Here is a 15,699-nt window from a genome sequence, read left to right on the forward strand (position 1 = left end):
TAATATAATCCTGCTTACGTGTTGTGCTTTTTGCTTTGTTGTGTCGTGTCGTGTCATCTCTAAGTCCATGTTTTACATGTTGTATCGTGTCAATTTGTAACATCGTATCATTTCGTACCTAAGTCTATACTTTTTCATATCGTATAGTGCCTAAACACATATTTTTCGTGGCGAATCGTGCTCATACCGATTTCATATCATGTCAAAAAGTTTAGCCACATTAAGTATACATAAGGGAAGGCTTTCTTTTTAGAGATATTTAAACTTGTGACCACTTCTTTCTAAGGATAAGTGGGATATGCCTATGATCTTAAACTGTATAAATCCACTACATTTTATTATTTTATTTTACATAATATTAATGTATATTTAAATTTATATTCACTAGCTATTTCTTTTTTCTTTTTTTTCTTCCTACTCACATTCTACAATACTATAAATATAAAATAAAATATATCATAAATAAATACATTTTAAATATTAAGAAAAAAAGTATATACAAGGAGTCCTATTATTCTACCCCTTAATATGTCTCATGATGTGGATCTCACAGTATATTTCTATAAATATGTGATATTGATTCATAGTTTTGTGTTGAAAAAGATAAGTAGATGAGGGTGTCACTCCTTCATTTATGTTAACAACGTGCCATTTAATTTAGCTATGTTATGTGGTGCACAATAGACCAAACCACAACATATAATATAGGAAGAATAGTGATGGTGGTGAAGATTTGGACGGTGTGGTGAGTCATTGTATTGTTGTATAAAATCAATCTGAAATGAGGTGCTTAATTTCTTCAACAACTTACACACAAACGGATAAATAGGTATATGCTTCTAATTTGAGAGGCATTCCATATATAAATAAATATATATAGTTCGAATGGATAAGACTGTAAGGGAGACCACTCCGTCCGACATGAAGAGTAACATTATATTCTCTCTTCTATAACAAAAAATAGTATTAAAAATCCTATTCAAAAATAGAGATCTAGTAGAGAAACAGGGAATGTATAAAGATTAGATTTTAATTTGACAAAACCAATACCATAATTTGAAAGTGGCCACTTCGACACAACCTAGCTTCAAAACCAGAACCAATTTCACCTTCTTTTCTTTTATCTTTGTACATTGGATTTTAAATTAAAACCGCTTTAGCATCTAAAGCTTATAACTCTAAAACCATGTTTTGCTAAGTCATGAGCGATTAAATTTGCATCTCTCCAAACATGAGAGACGACAACTCTAGAGAAAAAGTATAGAAGATTAACAACTTCTACAATTATATCTATAAAAATAGATAACTTAGATATGAGCTGATTAATCGACATAGAATTTGTTTCCACCTCAATTATTGGTAGTTGTAATTGAGAAGCCCAATGTAGACTGTGAAATATCGTCGTCATTGCTTCTATTTCGTGAGCGTTAAAATATTCCTTGAGTGGCTTACACAAAGCTGCAATTACTTGGCCATGTCCATTTCTGACAATAACACCCATACCAGTAACACGAGCAACCATGTTGACAATTGCATCAACGTTTAGTTTCAGACCTGAATTTGCAAGAGGCTTACATGGTTCATGCGGTGCTGGAACATTTGTTGGTGGGACAAAAATCAGGTTAGCATGGGTTTGAGCTACTCTATATTGCAATAGAAAATTAGCAATGTAAGTAGCGATAGCACCGCTGGTGAAGTGGTGTGGGTTAATACGGCTATATTGGAGTTTTCGGAGGCTTGTTGTGGCGAGGTGGTTGCGTGTTGCTTAGCTATCGAAACAACAAAGATCAATTTCCTCTATCATTGTGGAGAGCGACTCAAGAGTGGTGATTAATTTCCTCTATCATTTATCTTCTTGTTGGGAAATCGAGAACTATTCTGGTTGTTACTTGAGACTCTCTAGATACTTTGATGGTTGCGTTTTTATTTGTATCCCCAAATCTTGTAATTTTTTCGCCTATAATGTGGCCAAGTGTGCCTTTACCCACAAACCATATGGTAGCTTTGCATATTTCTTCTATTCTGAAAGACTTATTATATAATGACCATGTCTAATTTTAATTATCAATAAACGCTTATTTTCAAAAAAGAAAAAAGTATTAAAAGTGCATTAAATGTTAGGCATGTTCCTTCTCAATGTTCTCACTAATTAAAGAAATATCCAATACATGAGTTAGCGAGGGACTATTATAACAATTGAGAACTAGTTATACTTGTGAGTTTGTTAGAATACTGCTATATACTAGGGCTGTACAGAAATTTTCGTAAACCGCCCAACCCGAATAACCCGACTAAACCAAACCGACAAAACCGAAAAAAAATACAAACCGACATAACTTGACAAAATTCTAAACCGCCCAATCTGTAAATTGGGCGGGTTGAATTTTGACCCAAACCGCCCAATGAACCCGCCCAAACCGATTTAACCCGATTAAGAGTTTTTTTTTTTTTTATATATATATATTATATATTATATAATATATAATAATATATAATATATATTAAAAAAAACCTAATCCCTAAATTGAATTTAGATTTGGAATATTATGTATTTAATGTTATTAATTTTTATTTTAGTTGAATCTAAAAAAAAAAAAAAAAAAAAAAATCCTAATTCGGTTTGGGCGGGTTAACCCGCCCAACCTGCCCAACCCGTCGGTCGGGTCCAGAATTTTTTTTTTAAATTGGGCAGTTTGCATGTAGAATTTTATAACCCGATCTTTATGTCGGGTTGGAAAATATATAGTATAAACCGACTAAACCGACCGATGTACAGCCCTACTATATACTAGATTGTACTAGACTTAAAAACTGTCCATGTAAAAAAAAAAATACCAGATTCAATCTCTTTCTTCTTCTGATAATATAGCTCATTGTAAAACAGGAACCCATAACATAGGGGGAAACAAATGTAACATTTCACAGGTTAGATTTATGGTTAAAAAAAAATCATATATTCTTCCAAAAATAAAAGTCACTTTTTCATGTACTGATTCGGATCACATCTATATTATCACAAAGAAATAAAGATATAGTAGCATAGAGTCATATGCAAATAAAAGATAAGATTTTGAGACAAACTATGAATAATGAGGAGTTTGAGTGAAATTTAATTAGTAAAATACCTTTAGAAAAACCTATTTTGAGACGAAATTTATGTCCCCTCCTTGTTCCTTTGGTTTTCTTCATCATATTTTAAAACTTGATAATATACCTTGGCCTTGCTGGGATCAATGCCGAACATTAGTATCTCTAACTTATTTTATTATTATATGTAACAAGAAATATATTTAATTCTACATATCATTTTTTTAATGAACTTAGATACTAAAACTCTGATTCCACAACAAGGAACCTAGCTTACTCCTAATTCAACATAGATACCATATAGTATATATTTTAACAGATGTCTTGATAGATACCCCATAAACCTTGAGATGCTTTTCACATTGATAGATACTCTTTGGCACTTGCCATACACATTACAGAGTAAGAAAAGTCATTTAATGATCATTTTATTTTATTTTTTAAACTAAGATTCCCCCTTATCCTCAATATTTGAGAACTATATAGGTACCCAAAAAAGAACTCCGAATGACCATTTTAGGTAGGGTATTTATAAAATACTCAATCTAATTCGTAAAGTGCGGATATTTATGCTTGTACTGATTATATTGAATCAAAAATTCAAAATCCATACTTGTACGAATTGAATTGACATATAAAAATTACTAATCAAATCTAATTCACATATATTTATATACTACATAGATATTACGTGTCAAGTCACATATGCTAATTTTATTTTAGGTTTTAATTTTTTTTAATATCATAATTTTAAAATTAATATTATTCAATGTAGTGATAATCATTGAAATTTAAAAGCATAATAGTAATTTAAATAAAAAAAAATTACTATTATATTTTGTAATAGTAATTAAAAAAAATTATTATTCGTCCTAAATTTATCTTCACAATTAATGAAAATATTAAACTATCAAAACATTCAAATTTAATTTAAAATAATATTTAAAATTTAATTAATTCTAAATATCAAATTTTGAAAATAATTTTTAATAAAAAAATAAACAATATGAACAAATTGCAACACTTTAAGTGGATTAATTATATTTAGGTTTAACTAACTACATCTACATACTACATGGATGCTGACCCTTTACGTGGCAGCATCTAATAATTTGTTATTTTTTTTTATTTAAAAAAAAAATCACTTAATAATTTTTCATAAACCAAGAATTATATAGCCACATTTTATATAGAAATAATATTTAAAATTTAACTAATTTTAAATATCAAAATTTGAAAATAATTTTTAACGAAATTATACATACGAAAAATATTCTTAATATAAAAAAGTAATAATTTAAAAATCTAATACATATCATACAAATATATTTTAAAAATCAAATGTATATTTCATTCTTAGAAAATATAATTTAAAACAAAATTAAACATTTCTTTCTACATATAATTTTTTTTCTTACTTTAAATGTGTTATTTTATTTATTTTAATATATTATTAGAGACATAAAACAACAATAATTTATTCTATTTTGTTGTTAGTTATGTAAAAAAAATACATTTTTTTAATAAATATTAAATAATTCAATATGAAAAAATAACCGATCCAATCTGCACTTTCGCAGATTGGATTAGATTAGATTTGAACTATGGCACAAATTAGATTGGATCTAAAATATGAAATCTGCACTTAGTGTAAATCAGATGTACTATGAACAAAATAGAGAATTGGATGAACACCCCTAATTTCAGCTACCCTTTGAGTAATTGATCAATGCATTTTCTTTTGAGATTATTTTATAAATACACCAAAACAACAAAAAAAATTACAAAAATACAATTTTACAGAATTTAAATATTTTTACGATTTTTTGATTTTATTTATAAAAAATACAGTCTTTTTATGTTGTACTCTTGTTAATTTGTTGTTGATTTTTTATTATTTGCATGTTATTTTTTGTTGCTGTTTTGATGTCATTTAAATGTTATTTTTATATAATTTTCTTGTTGTTTTCGTATTATTTTTATAGAAAACCGTAAAAATATATAAAAAAAAAATCTGTAAACGTAAAAATATAATTTTTTTTTTTAATTAAAAAAATGGTTCTTTTTTGCTGACATTGCCTCAAAATCTCTTAGTCGCTCTCCTGTGTATAACTTATTGGTCACCTAAGTAAATACATATCAATACATTACAACTTACCTTAACTAAGAATTCCATTAGGTGTCGTTTATTGAATGTATTACTTGAAAGGGCCCCATGACAAAGACATTCAATTCTAGAAAAGAAAAAGGAATAATCTATGCTGTTATCATTAAAATAAAAATAATTACAATTAAAAAAATTCCATAGTTCAAGGAGACTAATTTAAATATTATATCAACAAGAATTACAAGGTATTAGTTTTTCAACTATATATTTTTTTTAATAAATAATAGAATTTTATTAACGACCATCGACTAAAATAATAGCCTGTAATCTAATCGAAACATATCCGGTTGAAGACATTACCAAAATTAAAATTAAAAAAACGAGCTAAATAATCAATCTCCTGATGCCCAGATCATTCGACAAAAAAAAACTAAAATAAAGTCAGATAAAAGAAATTGCAGCATCACAATTAACTTTAAAAACACCTATATTCTATTTCATCCACCGCTCAAAAGACACAACAATAGAAACGGTTGCAGTAGGTTCATTCAATCTCGTAGCTTGAGAACTCAACAATTGAGTAAGATACGTAACTGCACTACTAGCAACCCTTTAATCGAAAAAAAAAACTTGTTATTCCCAACTACTAACAACCATTTGATGGCGAGTCATCAAAGAACAAAGAAGAACCAACAACGAAGCAAAACAAAATAAAATCATATCAAAGAGACAAGACAAAAATGCTTAAAATTATGTGACAGTGACAAGGCTAAAACATTGAAAACCGTGTCACAAAGACAACTAATCGCAATAGCGAAAATTGAATTGCAGTAAGAAATACAACCTCGGCCAAGCTTCACCTAAGCCTAAGAAAGGTCAGTAGGCCTGGCCAAAGAAAAAAAATCTCCAATAGCTATAAATTTAAGAACGAAAAACCTTAATTTTCTCCCATATTATTGAGAGAGTTTAGATACAAATATGATAATATCCTTTTCAACTTTATTATTTTATATATGCATAAAATAGTAAAAAGTCCTTAGTAGCTATGATTTTCTTGTGTGACGCATACGTCACAATGACAAGTAGTAAATAGAATCTAAAATACTTGTCTTTTCTTCATTGTTATGTTTGCTTTCAAGAAAAAGAATATGCAGTCCATAGTGTATAAATTAACATTTGACTTTATAAGAAATTGATGTGAAAAAATCTAATTAATATGAACTAAAAGCCATCAAAACTAGTACTGTCAGAGGAGGAAGCTTTCACTTGAAAGTTGATTGTAACGAACAACAATTATTATATAAATACTAAGTATTATAATTTCTAGCTTATGCTTGGAATATGTTTGTTATATGTGTATCAATATATTTTTATATATAAAATACACTTACATTTAGAATCGTATATGGCTTAAAAAACATACCTATGCAGAAAACTTGAACACAGGTGCTTGTAGTTTTTCTGAATATTGTTATACTATCCGGCCAGACTATTCATGTGTTCAATTTGATACCATGCTGCAAAAAAGTAAGATGTAAAAGTACGTTGACTTCAAATTCTACATCTAGTGAAGCTATCATCACATGGATATTGATTAATTTTGTTTGTGTGTGTCTGTATATAAGAAAGAGAGAGATAACTGAAGACCAGGGACATATATAAGATGTAATGCAACTTGCAACACTATTGGAAGAGCATCTTTTAAATCACTTGATACCTTAGAAGAAATTAATCTGAATAAAAGTGACCACTTTTACTAAATCTTGATTAAAGAAAACTTACTCCATCTCCATCAGTGAATATTGGTAATTTAATTTGATGTAGCAGAATCATTTGAAGAGGCTCCGCCTGAAATTGATACGTAGGTACAGTTGAGAAAATATTCTCAGATGAGAAAAAAGGTACAAGCTTTGAGTAAACGGAGGACAATTGAGAAAACGACATATACCCTTTTGAATGTATTTGAGTATTCCACTGTCGCCAAGTGAAAATATAGACCAGCCACCTATGCATGATGCAAGACAAGAACGAAATCCAAAAACTCTGGAAAGAAATAGGCATCGCTTTCCTTGATTGATCGATGCTCTTTTGTCCTGATGCTCCCTTTCAGGAAGACAGTAATAACAAATTAATTTTCTCTCACAGCAATTTCTATTATAGAAGTATTGAAAATCACGCCGAACAAGAAATCCTCATGGAGTGGATTTTTATCAGTGAAATTTTTTCCCTATATAAGCCATAATTGTCAAGCAATAAGGTCCCTCAGGGCCTTTGTTGAAAATACCTCTAAAAGAGAGAAAGAGAGAGGGGAAAGGCTGAAAAGGGTTAGTTTAAGAAATGGCTGATATTCACCATCTCCTCACAAAAGAGTTCATCAATGGTGAAAAGACTAAAGAGCTGAGTGGTGTGGAACTCAGTCTCTCAGCCATGGCTAGCTATCCTTTTCCTTACATGCCTTCCTTATGGGACAACCGTGGCAACACCTTGATTTTCCCTTTCTCATATGACACCAGAGAAAACAAGAGAATGAAACGAGTTCATAGCTTCCAGGAATCGATTTCGAGTAATAACAACACGCCTTATAGAGGTGGAGGAGGAAATAATGATAGTAATGACACTTCAAACAGCAGCATGATGAGCCGCAGCAGCAGTACTAATAGCTTAAGTAACATGCAGACTATGCAATTCCGTGATCACATATGGACTTATAAACAACTATATCACGCAGCAGAGGCTGTAGAAGAAGCTGCAGCTGCAATCATGGAAGCTGCTGAACAAGAGAACAGAGCTACATCAGAAGAAGGAGAAGCTGATGAAATGAGGCTTGTCCAGCTTCTCATTGCTTGTGCAGAAGCTGTTGCTTGTAGAGATAAATCACATGCCTCTGTTCTGTTATCAGAGCTAAGAGCCAATGCATTGGTATTCGGCTCTTCTTTCCAACGTGTAGCTTCATGCTTTGTCCAAGGACTAGCTGATCGCCTAGCCATGGTTCACCCACTTGGGGCAGTCGGTTTTATCGCGCTACAACCACCACAACCACCACCACTACCTATGATGATGAACATTATGGACGTTGGAATATCAGAAAAGAAAGAAGAGGCTTTACGCCTCGTCTATGAAATTAGCCCACATATTAAATTTGGTCACTTTGTAGCTAATGCTTCAATATTGGAAGCCTTTGAGGGAGAGAGTTACGTCCATGTCGTTGACCTGGGTATGACCCTTGGTCTAGCACATGGAGAACAATGGCGTGCGCTTATCCAAAGCCTCGCCCAAAGAGCCAAAACACACCAACTGCCTAAAAGACTAAGAATCACTGCAGTTGGGCTCTGCGTTGAACGATTCCAAATCATCGGAGATGAACTAGAGCTCTTCGCAAACAGTTTAAACCTCAACTTAGAATTCACAGTAGTTAAGAGTAATTTAGAGAATCTGACCTCAAAAGACATCAAAACTTCGAAAGACGAAGTTATTGCGGTGAACAGCGTTCTCCAACTCCATTGCGTGGTCAAAGAAAGCAGAGGAGCTCTCAATTCTGTACTCCAAACGATTCACGAACTGAGCCCTAAAGTCCTTGTTCTTGTCGAGCAAGACTCTAGCCATAATGGACCTTTCTTTCTTGGAAGATTCATGGAGGCTCTCCATTACTACTCTGCAATCTTTGATTCGTTGGACGCCATGTTACCCAAGTACGATACCAGAAGAGCTAAGATTGAACAGTTCTACTTCGCTGAAGAGATCAAGAACATAATCAGCTGTGAAGGTCCGGCTAGAGTGGAGAGGCACGAGAGAGTAGACCAGTGGAGAAGAAGAATGAGCCGGGCCGGGTTTCAAGCTGGGCCCATTAAGATGTTGGGCTCAGCGAAACAATGGTTGGGCCAGATAGAGGCCTGTGAAGGATACACTGTTGTCGAAGAAAAGGGCTGCTTGGTTCTTGGTTGGAAATCTAGGCCCATTGTTGCTGCTTCTTGCTGGAAATGCTGAGCCCATTTTACTCATCTCAGATGGAAAAACGACAATGAAAAATGTGTGTTTTGGTTTAAAATCTTGCTTTTTTTTTCTCTTTTTTTTTGTTGTTGTGTGAAGAATAATTAGTAATGCCCCATATTCTCAATGTGAGTTCAATATTGGATATTGTTCTGTTTTGGGGTGGTTAAAACTAATATTATAATGAATAAAAAGGAGGAAGTCTTTGTTGTGTTTTTCTATTTTTTTTTTATTTGTAAAAATTGAAATTGTATATATTTGATTCTTTAATTTATATTGATCAGAAGAACTGACTGGCATTGCTTTATTTTAATTTGTAACTGTATGTCACTGTGTTATGTTTCAAGTTTCAAAATTCTATTTTAATGGAAGTTGAGGTGGCAGGCCCTTTTTTTTTTTGTAATGGGGACTGGAGCTTGTCTAAACTTAACCACCTGTATAACCACGAAATTGTTACTGCTATTCTTAAAGATGGAGTTCCGAAGAGGCAGGAGCAGTGACGGACCCAGTATTTTTATTTTGTGAGGGCTAATTTATCATAAAAAAAATATTTATAGCTATATTATAATTACTCTTACTAAATTCATCTAATTTTGTGGAGATTTTTCTACTATTTTGACCTATAATTATTAAATTAAAAAATTTACATTTAATTTTTTTAAAAAACAATATTTTTGTTAGTGGGGGCTATAGCCCCCACATCAATCTTAATGGGTCTGTCCCTGAGCAGGAGTCTGATAAATGGTTATGGAAGTTGGAAAGTATTGGAGAATCTAGTACCAAGCCAGCTTATCTTGCCCAAGCTAAATAGAGCTCCTACTCCAACTATAGCTCCTAGGCTTTGGAACAAGCTATGGGGATGCAAAATTCTAGAGCCATATAAGATTCTTTGGTAGTGCATTCTTTCAGATGTGCTTCTTGTGAGAAAGATTCTTAGCTCTCGCATCCAAATTTAAGATGTTAGCTGCCCAATTTGTGGAAATGAAGAGGAATCAACGGTGCACCTTGTTAGCCATTTAGCTTGAGATATGTTTCCAAGAGAGGTGAATTAGAAATTTAAACTAATTTTGAAAAATTAAAACACTAAAAGAAATCATACAAATATTAATAACAAAGATAATCACAATCATAAAAAAATAGAAAACTTAAATGTAAAGAGTTTATGAATAAAAATTGCAAACTCTCAATTTTTAAAAGGTTCACTAGAACTAAGCTACCTAAAGTGTTGGTGGTATTTACAGGCTTAGGATCAAGATCCTAAAGTCGGTGGTTGCAAGAAGTTAAGTTGTTAAGTTAGTTAGGCAATAACTAACTTAACCAACTCTCCTTTGAGCGAGGTTTTCATGTCTGCCTAAGTAAAAGTGCATCCGGGAGCGAGTATGAAGGCTTTTGAAGTCACGATCTAAGGCACTCGTTGAAGGACCTTCCCGAATAGGAAAGTGCTAGTTGGAGTCGACTATTCGAGACTACCTTCTAAGAGGAACAACTAGGCATCTAGAACTCCTTTTTGGAGGAGGACTAGCTTTCTTGAAGACCTTTCCCAGAAGAACAAGAAAACCTTCAAGGACATGCTTTCGTGAGTCAACAACTTTCTAGGAATAATAAGAAACTCTTGGAGACCTTTTCATTTGAAGAAACTACACCACACAAACCTTGACCAAGTTCTATTTCCATCTTCTTGGTAGCCAAGTTGGGATGCTCGGACTTTTGCCTCTTCCACTATTACTGTAAAATGATTTGGGGTTGATGGCAGTGAAAGAGAAACCTTAAAACCTTAGGTGGTGATAGAGTGATGACAAAGAAGAAGAAACAAGAGAAAGAGAGAATTAGTTTTAAAGATTTTTATGTTTTAAATTAGGGTAATAGGGAAAGACGAAGAAGAAGAAAGAGATAAAAGAAGCAAAGAAGAAAAAAAAAAGGAGAAAATGAGAAAAATATAATTATTTTTATTTTTTTTTTCCTGATTTTTTAAATGTTAAAATATTCTTATTTATTTTTTTATAATATTTAAGTTATTAATATTAGGTGAACCAATAGAATTTTACCACATGTACACTTGGTACAGTGTAAAATGATTTTATAAATTGGGAAGTTCAGCCCTAATTATTTCAATCAATCATGCTAAATTTTAAAATTAAGGGAGTTTGGCCGCAAATTATCCAATTAGAATCAAAGAGTTACGGGAGTTTATGATTTGGTTGTTTTTTTTTTTTGGTTTTTTTTCTATTTATGGGTTCTTACGACATGTAGTTTCATCACCAAAAATTTGTTGTCGTTTATTTTCATTTCTTTAACAGTATATAATAAGGCCACTCACGTCACATGTGAAGAAAAACAAGTGAGAGAATGGAGGCTGTAACTGTGTTTGGCGGAGGAAGACCATACCTTTCTTCCTCATCTATTCGGAGCTCCCAACCTGAGAGAACTTGCAGCTTATCCTGCTCCCACAACCCTATCATACGCACCCACTACCGCCATTTAGCTGCATTTTCTTCTAATTCACATCTCTTCTCTCATATCCCATCAAGAAGTAAAACCCTTACCAAACCCCATATTTTCCTTCCTCACTTGGTTGCTTCCTTGGTTTGACTCTCTCTCTCTCTCCCTCTCTCTCTCTCTTCAATATTTTTAACAAATGAAAGAAAAGCCCAGTTAGTTTTTTCAGTAATTTTACTGAATTTATTTGAGTTTGGAACTATAGTAAGAAAAAATGTTGGATTGTTTGATTTGCAGGAAAATGTTGAAGAGTCTTACATAATGATAAAACCAGATGGAGTTCAACGTGGCCTTGTGAGTCTTATCCCCGTTTCATAAGATTTTATTTTAACTTTATTACTTTCTGGGAACCTAAGAAAGAAAAAGACTTGATTTTTATGAAAGCAAAACTAATTGGTTTAGTTACAGCTGTTTCTTCTAACAAGTGTATACTAATTTCAATAAAAAATATTTAATATATTTTTTTTATGTTTTTTCTGAAATAAAAAATGGGAAATTAGTTGATGATGTGCAATGGAAAAAGTTCATGTATTTTAAGTGTCTGGTTGGAAATTTTTTAGGTTGGAGAGATAATTTCAAGGTTTGAGAAGAAGGGGTTTAAATTGACTGGACTAAAGCTCTTCCAGTGCCCCAAAGAATTAGCTGAGGTCTGTCAATTCTCTTTTACTCTTATCTTTTTATGAAGAAGCTCAATATGTACTCCTTGAGAATTCTAATTCAATGATTTTATATTTTCTGGTTCACTTATGATGGAATGAACAAATGGCCAAATTTTTAATAAGAGGAAAGAATATGTATGAGTCACTTAAAATGAAGAATTGGAACTTGTTTATAATATGATTCATTTTTTGATATACAACACTCTTTCTGGAGAATCTATGGAGTTGAATTGGTTTGATTTGATCCCTTATTTTAATTAGTAACTTTTACTGATACAGGAGCATTATAAGGATCTCAGTGCTAAGCCATTCTTCCCTACATTGATTGACTATATTACATCAGGTCCAGTTGTGTGTATGGTATGACTTTACCTTTTTCACATCTCTATATTCTTGTGTGTGTTCTACCCTTGTTGAAAAACCAATTGGATTTAAGGTATTATGTACTTTATACCCGTTTGTAAACAAACTGATAATGTTACTATGATTGCCAGGCATGGGAGGGTGTTGGCGTTGTGGCTTCAGCTCGTAAGTTAATAGGGTCTACGAACCCTCTTCAAGCAGAACCCGGAACTATAAGAGGGGATCTTGCTGTTCAAACTGGAAGGTGATGCATTAATTTAATTTAAAGTAAACTTAATTGCATTTGGTTGTAAAGTATTTAGCAATGAATTATAAAGTTACAATGAGGTCTGATATGAATGCACTGGCAGGAATGTGGTTCATGGGAGCGACAGTCCTGAAAATGGCAAGCGTGAAATAGGTAAGGCCTTTACTGCCTTACTGTTGTACTACTATGTATCGTTTAAAATATTTTGCCTTAAATTTCTACACAGATGAATAGAAAGCTACATTTTTTCTTTGTGTCGGTTCTTAAAAAATGAATGTTTGTACTGTATATTATTTGTTATGCAATTATTTTCCTTTTTCTAAAAAAGTAAGAAGGCTTGTCATGGTGAGTGATGAGTAAAAGTAATCTGAGCTTATTAACTCAAATTGGTGGAAGGAAAAAGGCAACATTGTTACAACTTTTTTTTTTGCTCTTTGTCTCACAATTGTTTGCACTTTGCAGCTCTATGGTTTCACGAGGGTGAAGTAATTCAGTGGACATCGACTCTCTCGCCATGGCTAAGGGAGTGATTCTTCATCAAAGCTCAAATTGAGGATTTGTAATTTTGGAAGAGTTATTTTGTCCACCTATGATTACTACCAGATAATAATTGATGGTGTTGATTTCTTTCAATTTAAGTATAAAATTGTAATAGAAAAAAAATGATAGAAATGAAGCACACAATACTAATTTGCAATAATTGATGGTGTTGATAATAATTGCATTTTATCTTTAATTTTTTATAAAATTAGTGAAAGTTAAAAATAATTTGCAATAAAGGAGGTATATTTATATAAACCTATTTATGATGTAGATGTCAAACCAGTAAAACTTTATAACAAACTGAGATTTATTTTTTGTTCATCCAAAACCATGTGGGATAATTATTTTAAAAAATCTCTTGAGGGACAGCTCAAAGGCACAAACTTAATCTTGTGAAGTAATGGCTCTTATCCCATTGATGAAAAGTTGGGTGTATGTTGGGCATTCTAGAGAGGAAGTACTTGTCCTTTATTAGAACTCCTAGATCTTATCTAACCTAATAGTTTTTGGTGGTGATTAGGCTTCTGTTGTAGCTTTGATAGCCTGATCTACCTCTTACTAAATTAGCCTTAACAAATTATTGATTAATATAAGATTATCTTTAAAAGAGTAATCAAAAAAATCTTAGTTATCTATAACATAACATCAACATGCATTGGATTCAAAGCCAACTAACCCTATTGAACACAAATGGACTATGCTAACTGTCTTGAGCATTTTATAAATCAATGAAAGATTTTTGCTTATAAGAAATTTTATGAGACATAATAGGAAATTGACAGTAAAGTAACTCATATGAGTAACAACTCTTTTTTTTTCTTCTTTTAAATTACAAGTACCAAATATCAGCACCCATTTATAAACTTAGATGCCATGAACCCAATTCAGAGCTAAAAAATGGCTAAACAGGTAATGAAGGGACAAATTCATTTTCTGACTGCTGCACTGTGATATCAAGAGATTGAGAAGTGGTAAAACTTGGAGAAATACTTGCACCATAACCATTCTCCACTGCCAATGAATCCTCAGGTGATGTACTAACAGCTTTTTTAAATTTAGAAAAAAGGTAAAAAATTGAGGCAATACTTTCTTCTTTGTGTTTAGAGTTCTTCACTGTATCAGAATGTGAAAGATAATCTGTATCCATTGTAACTACCTCCTCAAGCTCGTTGAGCGAGCTTGTGAACTCTGAACCACTAGCAGAAGGAGACTTCAGATCTATTTTCATTGGCTCCAAACTGTTTGAGCATGAACCTAAACCACCATCTACATCACTTTCATTCTTGGGTAGGGAACTCAAATTGCGCTGAGAACCTAGTTTAAGCTTGACAAGTGTGGCCTCTACACAAAACAAAAATTAAAATTTAGAAGAATCATGACTTCAGTTGGGAGCTCTTGAGTAATGATTTTGAAATTTTGTTCATCCTATTTGTATTTTCTTAAACCATTTTTCATATTACACTAACTGCTGCAAAGGGTCAATCTAATAACAAGATAATTACAGAAAGGTATTGGGTTGTTTAAAGATTGGATTTGGATGGACACAACAAGATAAATCACATAAAATAATCTCAATGTTCATTAAAGAGCAAACAAGTTTAGTCAAAGAACAGCACAAAATTGAAAAGATTTACAGAAAAAATTAAAAGTTGAAAGAAAGTGAAAAGATCAGATCCAGAAGAAGAAGAGTGGGTTAATGGTACCATAGACGGAGAGAGAATCTTCCTTGATAATCTTAGAATGAGGTCTGTCCAAGTCGAAGCTTTCCAAGGAAGAAGAAGAGAAGGACGCTGGTCTTACTCGGCCAAACATTTTGGTTTGGTTTTCTCCGTACTCCAATTCTCTTTCTCTTTTGGACAAAAATGGATTAGGAGCGCGGCAAATTCTAAAACACCTGAGCGGGAATGAAATGAAATGAAATGAAATGAAAGTGTGCTACGAACTTGGGCTGGGCCTGTTATTCGTGGGGTGTTCTATTTGTACAATTTTGAAAAATATATAGCCTATTTTATTATTTTACAAAATAAAAGGTCCAATTAGTAATTTTTACAAAACACAGAACCCTCTGTTTTGTTAAATGACAAGATGAACCTTATATTTTTTAAAATGGTAAAAATAAGACCTCGAACTGATTTTTTGTCAAAATAAGATTTAATAATAATCTGATCTAGAGATGTTATAACAAAACTGGTTACATTTTTTGTATTTGT

At 32.2% G+C, this 15,699-nt stretch overlaps 3 protein-coding genes across 4 annotated transcripts; 2 read left to right on the plus strand and 1 right to left on the minus strand.

Moving 5' to 3' along the window:
- The first annotated feature begins 7,133 nt into the window (after window positions 1-7,133).
- On the plus strand, window positions 7,134-9,400 carry LOC115711473 (GRAS family protein RAD1). The gene has a single exon (XM_030639814.2). It carries the CDS (start codon window positions 7,532-7,534, stop codon window positions 9,176-9,178), a length of 1,647 nt encoding a protein of 548 aa, XP_030495674.2. The 5' UTR covers window positions 7,134-7,531; the 3' UTR covers window positions 9,179-9,400.
- Window positions 9,401-11,471: 2,071 nt separating this feature from the next.
- LOC115710333 (nucleoside diphosphate kinase 2, chloroplastic) lies at window positions 11,472-13,665 on the plus strand. Of its 2 annotated transcripts, XM_030638701.2 has the most exons (7): window positions 11,472-11,764; window positions 11,915-11,971; window positions 12,238-12,324; window positions 12,616-12,696; window positions 12,831-12,943; window positions 13,050-13,099; window positions 13,409-13,665. In XM_030638701.2, the coding sequence occupies exons 1-7, from the start codon at window positions 11,528-11,530 to the stop codon at window positions 13,474-13,476; spliced, it is 693 nt and encodes a 230-aa protein (XP_030494561.2). In that variant the 5' UTR covers window positions 11,472-11,527; the 3' UTR covers window positions 13,477-13,665. The 2 variants fall into 2 exon arrangements, with proteins under 2 accessions (XP_030494561.2, XP_060967218.1); XM_061111235.1 differs by having other exon boundaries at window positions 11,496-11,764; window positions 13,050-13,665.
- A 540-nt stretch (window positions 13,666-14,205) lies between these two features.
- On the minus strand, window positions 14,206-15,403 carry LOC115710334 (uncharacterized). Its single transcript, XM_030638703.2, has 2 exons — window positions 15,193-15,403; window positions 14,206-14,830 (listed from the first exon to the last, which is right to left on the minus strand). Exons 1-2 carry the CDS (start codon window positions 15,299-15,301, stop codon window positions 14,391-14,393), a joined length of 549 nt encoding a protein of 182 aa, XP_030494563.2. The 5' UTR covers window positions 15,302-15,403; the 3' UTR covers window positions 14,206-14,390.
- Window positions 15,404-15,699: the final 296 nt, after the last annotated feature.

Source organism: Cannabis sativa, chromosome 3 (genome assembly GCF_029168945.1).
Source record: "Cannabis sativa cultivar Pink pepper isolate KNU-18-1 chromosome 3, ASM2916894v1, whole genome shotgun sequence".
NCBI lineage: Eukaryota > Viridiplantae > Streptophyta > Magnoliopsida > Rosales > Cannabaceae > Cannabis > Cannabis sativa.